General features: G+C 50.9%; 2 protein-coding genes across 3 annotated transcripts; both read right to left on the bottom strand.

Annotated features, from left to right (window-relative positions):
* Positions 1–221: 221 nt before the first annotated feature.
* On the bottom strand, positions 222–4,996 carry amdhd2 (amidohydrolase domain containing 2). The gene is made up of 12 exons (XM_015023343.1): positions 4,822–4,996; positions 3,843–4,029; positions 3,356–3,492; positions 3,148–3,287; positions 3,013–3,067; positions 2,452–2,664; positions 2,288–2,376; positions 2,062–2,206; positions 1,871–1,978; positions 930–998; positions 523–624; positions 222–451 (listed from the first exon to the last, which is right to left on the bottom strand). The coding sequence occupies exons 2-12, from the start codon at positions 3,923–3,925 to the stop codon at positions 372–374; spliced, it is 1,221 nt and encodes a 406-aa protein (XP_014878829.1). The 5' UTR covers positions 3,926–4,029; positions 4,822–4,996; the 3' UTR covers positions 222–371.
* Positions 4,997–6,955: 1,959 nt separating this feature from the next.
* Positions 6,956–12,175, bottom strand: foxj1a (forkhead box J1a). Of its 2 annotated transcripts, XM_015023341.1 has the most exons (3): positions 9,667–12,175; positions 8,737–9,282; positions 6,956–8,106 (listed from the first exon to the last, which is right to left on the bottom strand). In XM_015023341.1, the coding sequence occupies exons 2-3, from the start codon at positions 9,211–9,213 to the stop codon at positions 7,324–7,326; spliced, it is 1,260 nt and encodes a 419-aa protein (XP_014878827.1). In that variant the 5' UTR covers positions 9,214–9,282; positions 9,667–12,175; the 3' UTR covers positions 6,956–7,323. The 2 variants fall into 2 exon arrangements, with proteins under 2 accessions (XP_014878827.1, XP_014878828.1); XM_015023342.1 differs by lacking the exon at positions 9,667–12,175 and having other exon boundaries at positions 8,737–9,654.
* Between the last annotated feature and the right edge of the window lie 6 nt (positions 12,176–12,181).

The raw sequence follows: 12,181 nt of genomic DNA, 5'->3' as shown, positions 1-12,181 counted from the left end.
CACATGTGAAGTTATAAATTGAGAAAAGGAAGTGGAGCGGGAGTCCAGTGGGCGGGGCTTCACAGTCAGCTTCTCTCCTATTGGTCAACATCAAGATTCAAAATTATCTGAATCTTTATTATTATTTACAGACTAAATTTTAAATTAGTCTGTAAAGTGAAACATTGAGATTTGTTTATAAGGCAACCTTTCTAAATAAAGCTTAATGAAAATAAAGTTGAGAAAGTTCTTATTTTTTATTTTCTGGACACCATATTGGCCACATCAGGTGGAGAACCGCTGGCAACAGAACCACAGACTGTACTGGTCCAGAACCAGAACCATGTTCTTTATAAAACAAGAAGCAGCAATCTGAAGGCACACAGGTTCTTCTATAGTTCTGCCCTCCAGACCTCCTCTCCAGAGATGTAGGTGGTTCTGACCCGAAGCCCGTCGTCCAGCAGAACCAGGTCTGTGACATGGAGACAAACACAGTTAGAGCGGCTCCAGAACCTCCAGAACCGTCCAGAGGGAGAAAAGGACCTGCGTCGGCGCCATAGTGCAGGCTGCCCTTTCTGTGGCTGATACCGAGCAACCGGGCCGGATGCAGCGCCGCCGCCTCCAGGGCGTCCTCCACGCTGCAGCCTGGGGGCAACAAAGAGGCGGAGTCAGAGGGGGCACAGTCAACCAGCAGGTTCTGTAGAACCAGCAGCTGGAGCTCAACCCGACCCCATGGCTCTGGTGGAGGAGGGTCTCAGGGCCTGCAAGACTGAAACATGGTAATGCAGGTATCATGCTGTGGTATTGCTCCACTCATCACATACCAGAACAATGGATCCGGTTCAGCACATTTTTAAAAGAAAAGATGAGCACAAATGGACCAGTACAGCAACCTGGTATTGCAACAGAACCAGCAACAACACGGAAACAGGAAGTGGCGGCGAACTGACCTGCAGCCTGCTTGAAGTGGCGAACGCACATGTCCATGGTGGCGATGCTGCCGCTCAGCGTCTTGGTGCCTGAAACACACAGACTTGTGATCACCTGCTGATGTACATATCCACTCTGCCCCCTGACCTCTGACCTCCCCTTGAGCCACAGAGTTTATGCATATGCCAGTTTAACTGACATCATCCAATCAGCAGACAGCTTGCTGCAGGTCCGGGTTTCAGATTAACCAGAGATTTAGTCTTTCCACGCTGGTCCGGTACGATATGGTAATCTGTCCAGTCCAGGTTTTCATGCTGATCCTGTACCGTGACGGTTTTGGGGGCTTGTCCAGGAGATTAATCAGCTAACTCACATTAATCCCACAGGATCAGCTGAGAATAATTAGAAATACACAGCAATGCTACACATTGCTGTGTATTTCACCCCCTTTCAGATTTCTGCTGCTGCTTCGTAAAATGGAAATGCTCAGATTCAGAAGCCTTTTATTGATCATAAAAGGAAAATAATTTGGTTTCAGATGAAACTAACTTCAACGGGACAAAGATAACAGCTTTAACCTGATAACTTTACTTATTAAAGAAAAAACTCCTAAACCCAACTAATGTGTGAAAAAAATATTCATCCCTTGAAAACAGAATCTGACAGCTTACCAACATCACCATGGATGACCTTTGACCTGCCCTGCTGAACTGATTTCAGACAAATGCGAGGGCTGGATCAACCTGATTAAGGTCATGATATACCATCTCAGTCTGATTTATATCCAGACTTTGACTAGGCCACTTTTGAAGTTAGATCAATATTCCCCAAATCATTTTAAAACTCAAGTTGTCCTCGACTTTAATCAATAAAATGAAACATCTTAGCAGGAGGAATCCATGGGGGTCAAATACTTTTCCCCTGCTCAGCAGTCACTGGCGGCGGCGAGGGAGACGCAGACCTGCCACGTAGGCGTGCAGTCCCTGGATCTGGACGACCTGCTGGCCCAGCGTGTGGCGGCCCGGAGGGAGGCCCATTGCCGTGATGGCGTCTGTCACCAGCACCAGCCCTGAGGGACACACACATCCTCAGAGACATCCTGGACATTTACACTTACTGGTTCGGGTCTGGTCAGAACGTCCCGGAACGGACCTGACGGGTGCGCCCGATGGGCGATGCGCAGGGCGGCCGGATTGGTGTGGATCCCATCAGCGATCATCCCGTAGAACACAGTGCGACCTGCCGGGATCTGGTCGCTGGTCAGGAGACCCACGATGCCCGGGTCGCGGTGGTGGAACTGGACCGGGTAGAGAGAGGGCTGGGTCAGCACCTCCTGACCGAGCAGGTCCTGACCCGCCCCGGTTCTGCTGGGACTCACCGGCAGCATGGCGTTGAACAGGTGGGTGATGAAGGAGGCCCCGTGGCGCACGGCATCCTCCGCCTGGGACAGGTTGGCCACTGAATGTCCTGCAAACAGCGTCTCTACGTCACACGGCTGACCCGACTCACCAGAACCAGAACCGTGGGGTCAGGGAGAACCACCTAGAGACACAGTGACGCCTTTCTGCCGCAGCGTGCTGACCACTGATTGGCTGTGGGGCAGCTCGGGGGCCAGCGTCACCATGGCAACGTTGTCCAGGCTGCCATAGGTCTCCATCAGGTCGTCCGTCCCTCCAGACCGGAACGTCCTCAAGAACCGCTCCGGGTGGGCGCCCCGCTTCTCCGAGCTGATGAACGGACCCTCCAGGTGGAACCCTGGACACCGGGGGACATGGGAGACAGGCTGGACAAGCAGGAGACAACATGGATCGCCCTGGGGTCCAACAGTCTGACTGGAGGCAGGTTCATTTCTGCTCATCATGGGTTTCGTAGGTTAGTATGGCCTAGTTAAAGTCAGACCTGAATCCCTAAAAACTGGTGTTCTGAGATGTTCTCTGTGCTGGAGACCAACCTTGAAGACCGGCAGGAAATTCTACTGGTTTCTGTCTCTGTGGACCTGACATAAAATCCTGCCACACTGTTCAGAAGGTTCTGCTCTACTTGGTGCCGGTCGGACCCAGAAGACGCCAAAAACAAGAACTGAACTTTGCCCTCTGGTCTTACCCAGGACTCCAGCTCCTTCAGGTCCTCCATTGTGAACGTTGATCTGAGGCAGAACCTGAAACACATTCAGGATGTTAAACCCAGCAGCAGGACCTGTTGGACCTTCAGGTCCTCCAGTCCAGAGGAGGACGCCACCTGGTGGTAGACGGCGGGCGGAGACGTGACCAGGGTGGGACAGAAGGACGTCACGCCGTGTTCCAGGATCTTCTTGGCCACCAGAGACACTCCGGTGGAGACGTCTTCGCAGGGCTGGGAGAAGTCCACACCGTAGCCTCCTGCGGGATGAGAGAAGACGTCTGAGCGTCCGTCCCCCGGCCATCCTCTTGAGGGACGCGTCCCTCACCGTTGATCTGGACGTCGATGAAGCCCGGGGCGACGATGGCGCCTGCGCAGTCGAGGCGGCGGTCGGCGTAGCCCTGCTCGTCAAAGAACAGCTTCTCCGGGTCCAGGATCTTCCCGTCCCGGACCCACAGGTCCTCCCTGCAGAGACAAAGGACGCCCAGGTAACCCGTCCTCCATTTTCAAAATATCCTAACATTTCCAATAACAGAGAAAAGCTCATTAAAACAATGAAGAAGTTTGGGGTTTTGAATAAATTTAGTGTTGGAGCTCATTTATGACCTTTTACTTCAATCCCAGATAATTATCAGTCGGCTTGGCCTAAATAAAACCTTTTCAGTTTCCTGAATCAGGAAGTACCGTAGCAACCCCCTCCTCTAGCAGGTGCTGACAGAGTGATCAGGTATATTATATTTAGCCAGTTCAGCTCAGATATACCTGACACCAAGCTAAGCAGGTTATGTTGCTTTGACCTTTGACCCTGCCAGTACCTCTGCAGCTTGTGCTCCCTCAGGATTCTGCAGTTGGTGAACTGGATGATGGGAGCGTCGGACACGGACTTGTTGGACGGCATGTTGGCGCCAGGTGGCTCGGCCAATCAGACGCTCCGCCCTGCCGGCGGCTAGGCCAATCAGACGCTCCGCCCTGCCGGCGGCTAGGCCAATCAGACGCTCCGCTCTAGGGAAGCGAAAGCTTTTTTTTTTTTAATTATTAAAGGACGTTGAAAACAACAAAAACAGCTTACATAAAAACTGTAGAAGACAACCAGTGGAGGAATAAAATAAAAGATATTAAGAATAAAACCAAATTACGGACTTCAGTCAGAACCGGAAGTTTTTTAATATGTTCTCCATTTTTTAACATTAAAGATGAATAAAAATAAAATGGCTTCAGCATCAAAGGAGCGCGGAGTTGGACAGGAACCCGGTTCCCAACATTGGACCAGAACCTGAAGACTCGGTTCACATAAACACATAAATCAAACTCAAACGTCTCAAGAACCTGACAGCACCGATTCTGTTCATGACGAAACGGGTCGCAACCAGCAGGAAGGTACCGATTCTGTCCAAGTTGGCACTCAGCCACACAGCCTGTTGTTCCACCCTGGACCGACCCCGGGCCAATCAGAACCAGAACCCGTTCAGCTGGACCCCGAACCATCTACACAGGCTGTCTGGTTCTGCCTGATCCAGAAGGGTTAATCTCTAGGTTCTGTTGGATTCCAGAACCGGTACCAGAGCCAGCGACCTCCTTGTTTTATGGAGCTTTTCCCGTGAAGCAGCCATCATGGCGGACTCTTGTCTTAGCTTCTCTGCTGATGCGAACTTTGACCCCTGACTTGTTTCTGCCACTGTGGCGTCTCTGCGCCGGACTGCGTTTAAAACCCGTCCATTTCTGGAAGAATCCGGAATGACTCCGGTTTCTGACCTTCTCACAGAAACCGGTTCAGAGCTCCACTGGTCATCCTACCTGGAGGTTCCTTCGGCACAGACTAACCCCCGGAAACAGGCCCGGTCGTGGTCCGGTTCGGACTTCTGGACCTGGAAAGAGCAAATGTTCTCCAGAAATCCCAGTAAGAACCTGGAGATGCTCGGGGATTTACTGGTCTAACTGGAGCTGGAAGGGTCAGCAGAGTAAGTGTTGCAGTCATGTGACAGAACACAGCTGCAGGTCAGCTGACCGGAAGCGAAGAGTCAGCTGACCGGAAGCGAAGAGTCAGCTTCAGAGCTCATCTCCTGCTGAAGATCTGATCTGATCCAGAAGGATCAGATCAGATCATGTTGACTAAAACATGAATTTATGTTTTAGTCAAGTCTGAAATCTGCATCCGAATATTTGTTTTTATTACATCACCTGCTACATTACAAAAAAAGAAACAATTACTTCAAAATAATATATATTTAAGACAGTTCGGGTAGAAAATGTGGAATTAAAAATGGACGTTAAAATATGTATTCAGTTTCACTGCTCTTTGTTACATATTGTATATTTAATTATATTTTGGTTTTTCACTCAATTATTCCTTGAACATGTTTTAGGTGACAAACTAAACTATAATCCACCAAATCGAATCAATTATTTAACATGAAATATTGTTTTTGTATCTTGTGCAAAGCTTCTTATATTCTTATCTTCTCGGATTCATTCAGTTCAAATATCAAATGTTATATTTTTCAGTGTAACTGAACCAAAAGGCCCCCCCCCCCCCCCCCGTCTCCCTCCAGTCCTCCCAGTCCACATTAAAGCCGGTGTTCCCAGTAAACCCAGATTCTTCCCCCATCCGGCCAGTGTCCATGGCGACCAGGCCGAGTGGGAGCCAATCAGGAGGAAGACTCTAGCAGCAGCTGACCCAGCAGAACCAGAACCAACCAGAAACAACCACAGGAGGTTCTGCTGGTTCTGGTTCTGCCGGAGGAGCAGGTTGGTCGGGTCCATCATTAACAGAACCGGTGCTGTGCTTGGCTGAATCTTCCTGCTGGAGGTTCTGGCCGGGTCCAGTCTCCTCCCTGCATTCCTGCAGGTTAATGATTGCCGGTCCGGTCCAAGTAGGGGGCAGCGCCGCCAACGGGCCGGGCCCAGAGGTTCTGGGAGGTTCTGGGAGGTCGGTTTGTGGTCAATGATTCTCGCAGCGCCGGGTTACTGGATCACCAATTAGAGCCGGAGGTTCTGATCCAAATGCTTCCTCTGAACCCGACCTGTTGGACAAAACAGATCTGAGGAGCGGTTCTGGACCCAATACTACCAGCAGAACCTACAGGTAGACACGGTGGTAGCAGTGCAGTGCTCTGGGCCGGGCTGCTGAGCCAGAACCAGAACCAGGACTAGTATGAGCTAAATGGACCTCTGCTCGTCCAAAAGGTTCTGGATGATCCAGCCTCCCTTCATCATAGTGGACCAGAAGTTTACATACATCTGGACTCCAGAGAGGGATGAACACTTTCCTGCTGGTCTCAGGCGTTCAGAGCTTTCAGTTTGCAGCGTCGCATTTCAGCCGCAGGATCGTCTTACCTGCAGAGCAACACCTGCTTCAGGTTACCATGACGGCGTTATGAGGTCAGTGTTACCTCATCACTGGTAAGGGAGGGGCTGGACCCCCCGCTGAGCCAATAAGGGAAGAGGAAACAGCAGACGGAGGCACCATGATGGCAGGAAGACATCAGGCTGGACACCATGACACTCTGGAAAACTCTGGAATCTGAGGAAGCACACTCCTGCTAGCCAAGCATCACCTTGCTGACTCCGGGGTGTTTCCTCTGATAACTATGCTAGCACAGCTAGCGCAACATAGCCTAGCTAGCGTAGCACCTTAGCCGACTCCTGCTGCCACACGGAGACAGGCCAACCAACATGGAGCTCCGAGTCCAACCCTCTCAGGATCCGTCTGTGAATTAAATTTGTTGTCTGCCACGTGGTCAGGCTGTTACACTGTGACCTCTGACCCTGAAAGTAAAGTCCAGCAGCACAGATCAAGTCTGTCCTCATCTCAAAGTCTCTCAGCTGTTTGTGGAACTTTAGCCAGGATTTTAGGAAAACCTGGAATCTTTCAGGAACAAGATTCCGGCTGAAGTCCTGAGTTTTTCTGATTCCTTATGACAGCAGCAGGTTTTTATTTAAATGGACTTTATTTATAAATTTGTATTAAAATACAGTTTATGAGCCACTGAATGAGAACTAGTTCATGTTGGTACCTGAAACATAGATCAGAATTTTCAAATATTGAACTATGAACATGAACCCATTCATAACAAACTGATAACAAAACATGTCGGAACAAATTTCACTACAACACTATAAACTACAGATTTACTATAGAAATATTGTTCATTTAGTTTTTTATCATTGGACTCTGTTTCATCTGTCTCCTGCTTCCTCTAGAGGCGTTTCCAGGAACCAGGCATGGACAAGAGTCTACAGGACGGGAAGAGGCGCTTCCCTGAAGCTTCCGAGCCATTTTAGTCACTGACCCTTTCTTCAGATGAGACAGTTGCTAGCATCCAGTGCAAGAGGCTCCATCCGGCTGCTAGCATCCATTGCAAGAGGCTCCATCCGGCTGCTAGCATCCATTGCTAGCGGCTCCATCCGGCTGCTAGCATCCAGGGCTAGAGGCTCCATCCGGCTGCTAGCATCCAGGGCTAGCGGCTCTCCCAGGTCAAACAGTTGGTCCAGGTTGACGGTGGAGCCGCTCAGGAAGTCGCCGCGGTCCTCGTCCTCCGGCCAGGGTGTCTCCAGGAAAGCGGTTGCTAGGAAGGTCTCCTCGTCCAAGTCGTTGCCACTCTTGGGTGTAGGAGGGTCGGCAGCGGCCATGATGGGGCTCAGAGAGTCGCCCCCATCCAAACTCAGCTCCCCCCGGAGGGCCGAGTCCAACAGGCTGTCCCAGTCAAAGGGGCCCTTCAGGGGCCCGGCCTCCCTCTGCTCGTCCACGCAGAGCAGCGGGGAGCTGCAGTGCCGGGTAGCCTCGGAGGCACCGCTCTGGGATGCCAGCACTGGCTTCCTCTTGGTGCCGCGGCGGCCGGGGGCCAGGGGCCGGGGGCCCGGCGGGCCGCGCTCAGACAGGCGGGGGTCCCGGCGCTCCTCGGTCGGTGGTAGCAGGTGGATCCGGAACGGCGGCGTGCGTCGGGTCCGGTGGGTGCCGCTGAGCAGGCGCTCGGCGTAGGGTGGGTCGATGCGCCAGAAGCCGCCCTTACCCGGCTCGTCTTTGCGGCGGGGGACTTTGATGAAGCACTTGTTGAGCGACAGGTTGTGGCGGATGGAGTTCTGCAGGGAGACATTCTGAGTCAGGGCAGGAAAACACCCGGAAGGCGACCTCTGACCTCTGTTAAATATTGTCTGCCCAACAACAACAAAATGCTGCAAGACGTCAGAGCTGCTGAGCCAATGGCGCGTCAATCATTCCCAGGGAGGCAGAACCTACCCGGAAACCTGCTGCCAGGGAGGACTTTGACTAGGACGTTTTGCAGAGGGGAAAACTATGACAGAGACTCTTTGACTAGCACCTTACTCATGTTCTTTTCCCTAAATAATTATCTGTTATTATCTGTTAACACAGATGATGACAAATAATATTACTATAATATTATTTGTCATCATCCGTTATCATCTGTTATCTATTATGTGTTATCATTTGTTATCAGTTATTATTATTTGTTATCTGTTATTATCTATTAGGGTTCAGCTTAACTGAATAATTGATCAGCTGACCCTGTTGGGGGGTTGTGAGGCTATCGCCCAGGGCTCAAACAAGAAGGTCTCTAGGCCAGCAGGGGTCGCTGTGATCAGCTTCCGGTATGACTCCAGATAAACTCCCACCCCCCTCCAGGTACATCCTGCCCGTCGGCCTGCATACAGTCCAGATTGTGTGAGGTGTGTGTGACGTCATGCAGCTACCTGCCAGGTGGGGTCCGCGTGCCGGTAGTAGCAGAAGTTGTCGGTGATCCACTGGTAGATGGAGGCCAGGGTGAGCTTGCTGCGCTGGCTGGCCTGCATCGCCATGCAGATCAGCGTGGCGTAGGAGAACGGCGGCTTGATGTCCGGGTTGCTGCGGTAATCCACCTCGGCCGGGCAGTGGCCGCGCGCCGCGAGACCCGGCGGGGCCCGCATCCGGCTGAAGGCCGCCGCGGTGGGCTTCCCGGGAGTCAGCGGTGACCCGCTGCAGGAGGCCGGGTCCCCGGCCAGGGGCGAGGCCGGGCCGCCGGAGCCCAGCTGCTGCTGGCCCTGCTGCGGTCCCGGAGCCCCCAGGATGGAGAACTCCTGCAGCCACTGCAGGTTGGTCAGGCTGTCATCCAGGCCGCAGCTACAGGGGGCCCCGCAGCAACCCCCGCAGCTCCGCTGCTCCTCGGGGCCCACCGGGCTCAGAGACAGCATGGCTCCCCGTCCTGCTCCACACAGGGCTCGGTTCTGCTACCCGACTCGATCCTCGAGGCAACCTGGCCGCTAAAAGTGAAGAAGACAAACATTTCTGTTTTAATGACTGCATGCCAGTTTGACGCATATCTTTGCGCTGCCGCAGCGACCTCTGCGTTTCCTCTGCTGCTAACGGCTGGAAACTACTAGAAACTACTAGGAACTACTGATGATACTAATAAAATGGTGAAAATATTAAAATGTGACTTAACTCACGTTATCTGCTCATTTGGTTTTTCTCATGACATTTTACCCGTTATGTCCTGATCTCCGCCAGTCTCTTCCCAGCAGCCTCTTTTATGGCATTAATAATTAATAAAACCACTTTGGCTCTAAATAACAGTCAGTAAAAGTATCAGTTTGGATATTTCAGGCCTTCGGAACCAGAAGCATCCAATGGATCCAGAAACTCACCTTGAAGAGAAACCTTTAGATCCCAAAGAAAACAGTTTGGTGAACTTTAAACCCGGACACCTTCAGTCTGCGCCAATCCCGCTTCAGTCTGCGCTCCTCTGTGCGTGTGTGTCCGCCGCTCGGGGCTCCGCCGGGCGCCAGTTTAATACCTGCTGACGGAGGTTTGTCCCGGAACCATGGTAACGGGACACCCCCCAGTAAACAGCTTCCCACTCACCCATTGGCCGGCCGGTTTCCATGGTGCTGCCTTTCTAACCACTCTGCAGCTGACCGGGGAGGTTCCCAACCTGAGGCCCGAGGCCTCTCCAGGGGGCCCAGCTGGAGCTGGGAACACAGACTAGAGTCTGACTGGACCAGAAACTCAGACATAACGTATTAATAATTCATCATCTGCCTTTCTGTCAGTTTTCAAAGCTTTGAACTAATTTCTCAGCTGGAAAAGCTCAACATGGCAGCATGGCTCAGCAGCTGGGCTCTGATTGGCTGCTTAGAGGCAGCATGACAGCCAGGCGGCGAGAAGCTGCAGATCATCTGCATGTTTGAAACCTGGAGAGCTTTGGAGTGACGAGAACCGCCAGCTGCCAAAGCACAATGCAATCAGATCCCATCTGTTCTCACAATAAACCCGATCTGTTCCTCTTCCAGATGTGGAACTAAACCCGATAGTTTTCAAAGCGTCTGCAGGCAGAACGGCCGAGTCGCATTTTAGACGACTGTTACATCATCAACATGAGACATGCGGCAAATTCAGCAGCAGCAGAAGAAGACGAAGGCAGATGGTAAAAATAAACAATGGCTGAAAATGATGATAATGAACCGAAAGCAGTCTGAGTCAGTGAACGCATCACATCCCAACCCGCCACTCCTGGTCCAACTCCAAACATGACCGGGTCAGAAGCTGCAGCCAACGGTCCACTAACGGTCACTGTTAGCTGAGCTTCCTGCTTATTTGTTTGTTTGTTTCCTTCATGTGCTGACCGTGCTGTCGTTCTCTGCAACTTTACAATTCATACAGAGACGGCGGCCATCTTTACTGCTGTAAACAGAGAGCTACAGCGGCCATCTTTACTGAAATCCATCCAGAGATGGCAGCAGCCAGAACCTTTTAACTCCAGACTGATGGTCCATTGGCAGGACTTGAACCTTGACCCCTGGAGCTTGATGTTGGGAGGATCAATAGTACCAACTGCCTCTCCATGCACAGTTTCTGAATTCACTGAAAATTAATTGGGTTGTTATTCTTTCCTATGCTCTGTTTGACAGCGTTCCACTTTTGGAGAACGGACCAATAGCAGACCACAGTCCAAACTTTCCAGGTGAGTTTCAAGAGGGACAATAAATGTAGTTTTTCAAATAATCATCAGAAACTCAGCAGATTTATTGGAAAACTTATTGGAAAGAAGAAATATTTCCAGAACAGCTGTTAGCAGCAGCAGCAGCTTCACGCAGTTCACCCCCTGACCACCAGCAGGCGATGTGGGTGAAGTTTGTTGCCCAAGGACACAACAGGAGGACAGAGCGAGAATCAAATTGCAGGACAAACTCCTACCAGCGCCACCACCATCGTTCTGGTCCAGGTCAAACGGTGGCAGTGTGCTAGCTTCCTGTTTGTTTTGGGGATGGTATGCTAGCTTCTTGTGTATGATGGTGTTATGGATAAAATTATTCTGTGTTTCCTCTCAGTTTTATCTGCTCACATACACAGCTGCTACTTACATAACTATAACATTTAAGACTGGCGTCAGTCACACATCAACAAAACCCGATTAAACAGGCCAACACCTTAGAGAGGGAGCAGAATGACGAGATAAAAGCAGAACCTGCGCAACAATCTTTGCTTCACTTGGTGTCACCTCTAAAGTGAGCAGAGTGGAACCCAGCGCTGGACGGTGAATGTCACTCTGTATCTATTCCACATGCATGACCTGTAACAGCTGATCCTTTAAAAGCCTGTTTTACGCTTAACAAAATCTAATTATTTCTCAAGGTAATAACACTGAGGAGTTCTGGTCGGGTCGACTCCTGGGTGGAGCACATAAGGGAAAATAGGTGAACTGCAATGCTGGTGATGGCATGCTAGCTTCCTGCTAACGTTGGTGCTGATATGCTAGCTTCCTGCTAATGTTGGTGATGCTATGCTAGCTTCCTGCTAACATTAGTGATATATGCTAGCTTCCTGCTAACATTGGTGCAGATATGCTAGCTTCCTGCTAATGTTGGTGATGCTATGCTAGCTTCCTGCTAACGTTGATGATGATATGCTGGCTTCCTGCTAACGTTAATGATGGTATGCTAGCTTCCTGCTAACGTTAGTGATGATATGCTAGCTTCCTGCTAATGTTGGTGATGCTATGCTAGCTTCCTGCTAATGTTGATGATGATATGCTGGCTTCCTGCTAACGTTAATGATGGTATGCTAGCTTCCTGCTAACGTTAGTGATGATATGCTAGCTTCCTGCTAATGTTGGTGATGCTATGCTAGCTTCCTGCTAATGTTGATGATGATATGCTGGCT

Source organism: Poecilia latipinna, unplaced genomic scaffold, assembly GCF_001443285.1.
Source record: "Poecilia latipinna isolate Pla-1442-1.1 unplaced genomic scaffold, P_latipinna-1.0 Scaffold3281, whole genome shotgun sequence".
Taxonomy (NCBI): domain Eukaryota; kingdom Metazoa; phylum Chordata; class Actinopteri; order Cyprinodontiformes; family Poeciliidae; genus Poecilia; species Poecilia latipinna.
The sequence above is the reverse complement of the archived record's forward strand: the minus strand, read 5'-3'. Positions and strand labels throughout refer to the sequence as shown.

Bases quoted from the DNA above. Each gene is read 5' to 3' on its own strand.
- foxj1a (XM_015023341.1), bottom strand. From the start codon at position 9,213: ATGCTGTCTCTGAGCCCGGTGGGCCCCGAGGAGCAGCGGAGCTGCGGG. The intron at 8,107-8,736 runs GTAGCTGCATGA...GTCTCCCTGCAG, and splicing joins ACGCGGACCCCACCTGGCAG to AACTCCATCCGCCACAACCT.
- amdhd2 (XM_015023343.1), bottom strand. From the start codon at position 3,925: ATGCCGTCCAACAAGTCCGTGTCCGACGCTCCCATCATCCAGTTCACC. The intron at 2,207-2,287 runs GTGAGTCCCAGC...TACCCGGTCCAG, and splicing joins TGTTCAACGCCATGCTGCCG to TTCCACCACCGCGACCCGGG. The intron at 625-929 runs GTCAGTTCGCCG...TGTTGCCCCCAG, and splicing joins CCACTTCAAGCAGGCTGCAG to GCTGCAGCGTGGAGGACGCC.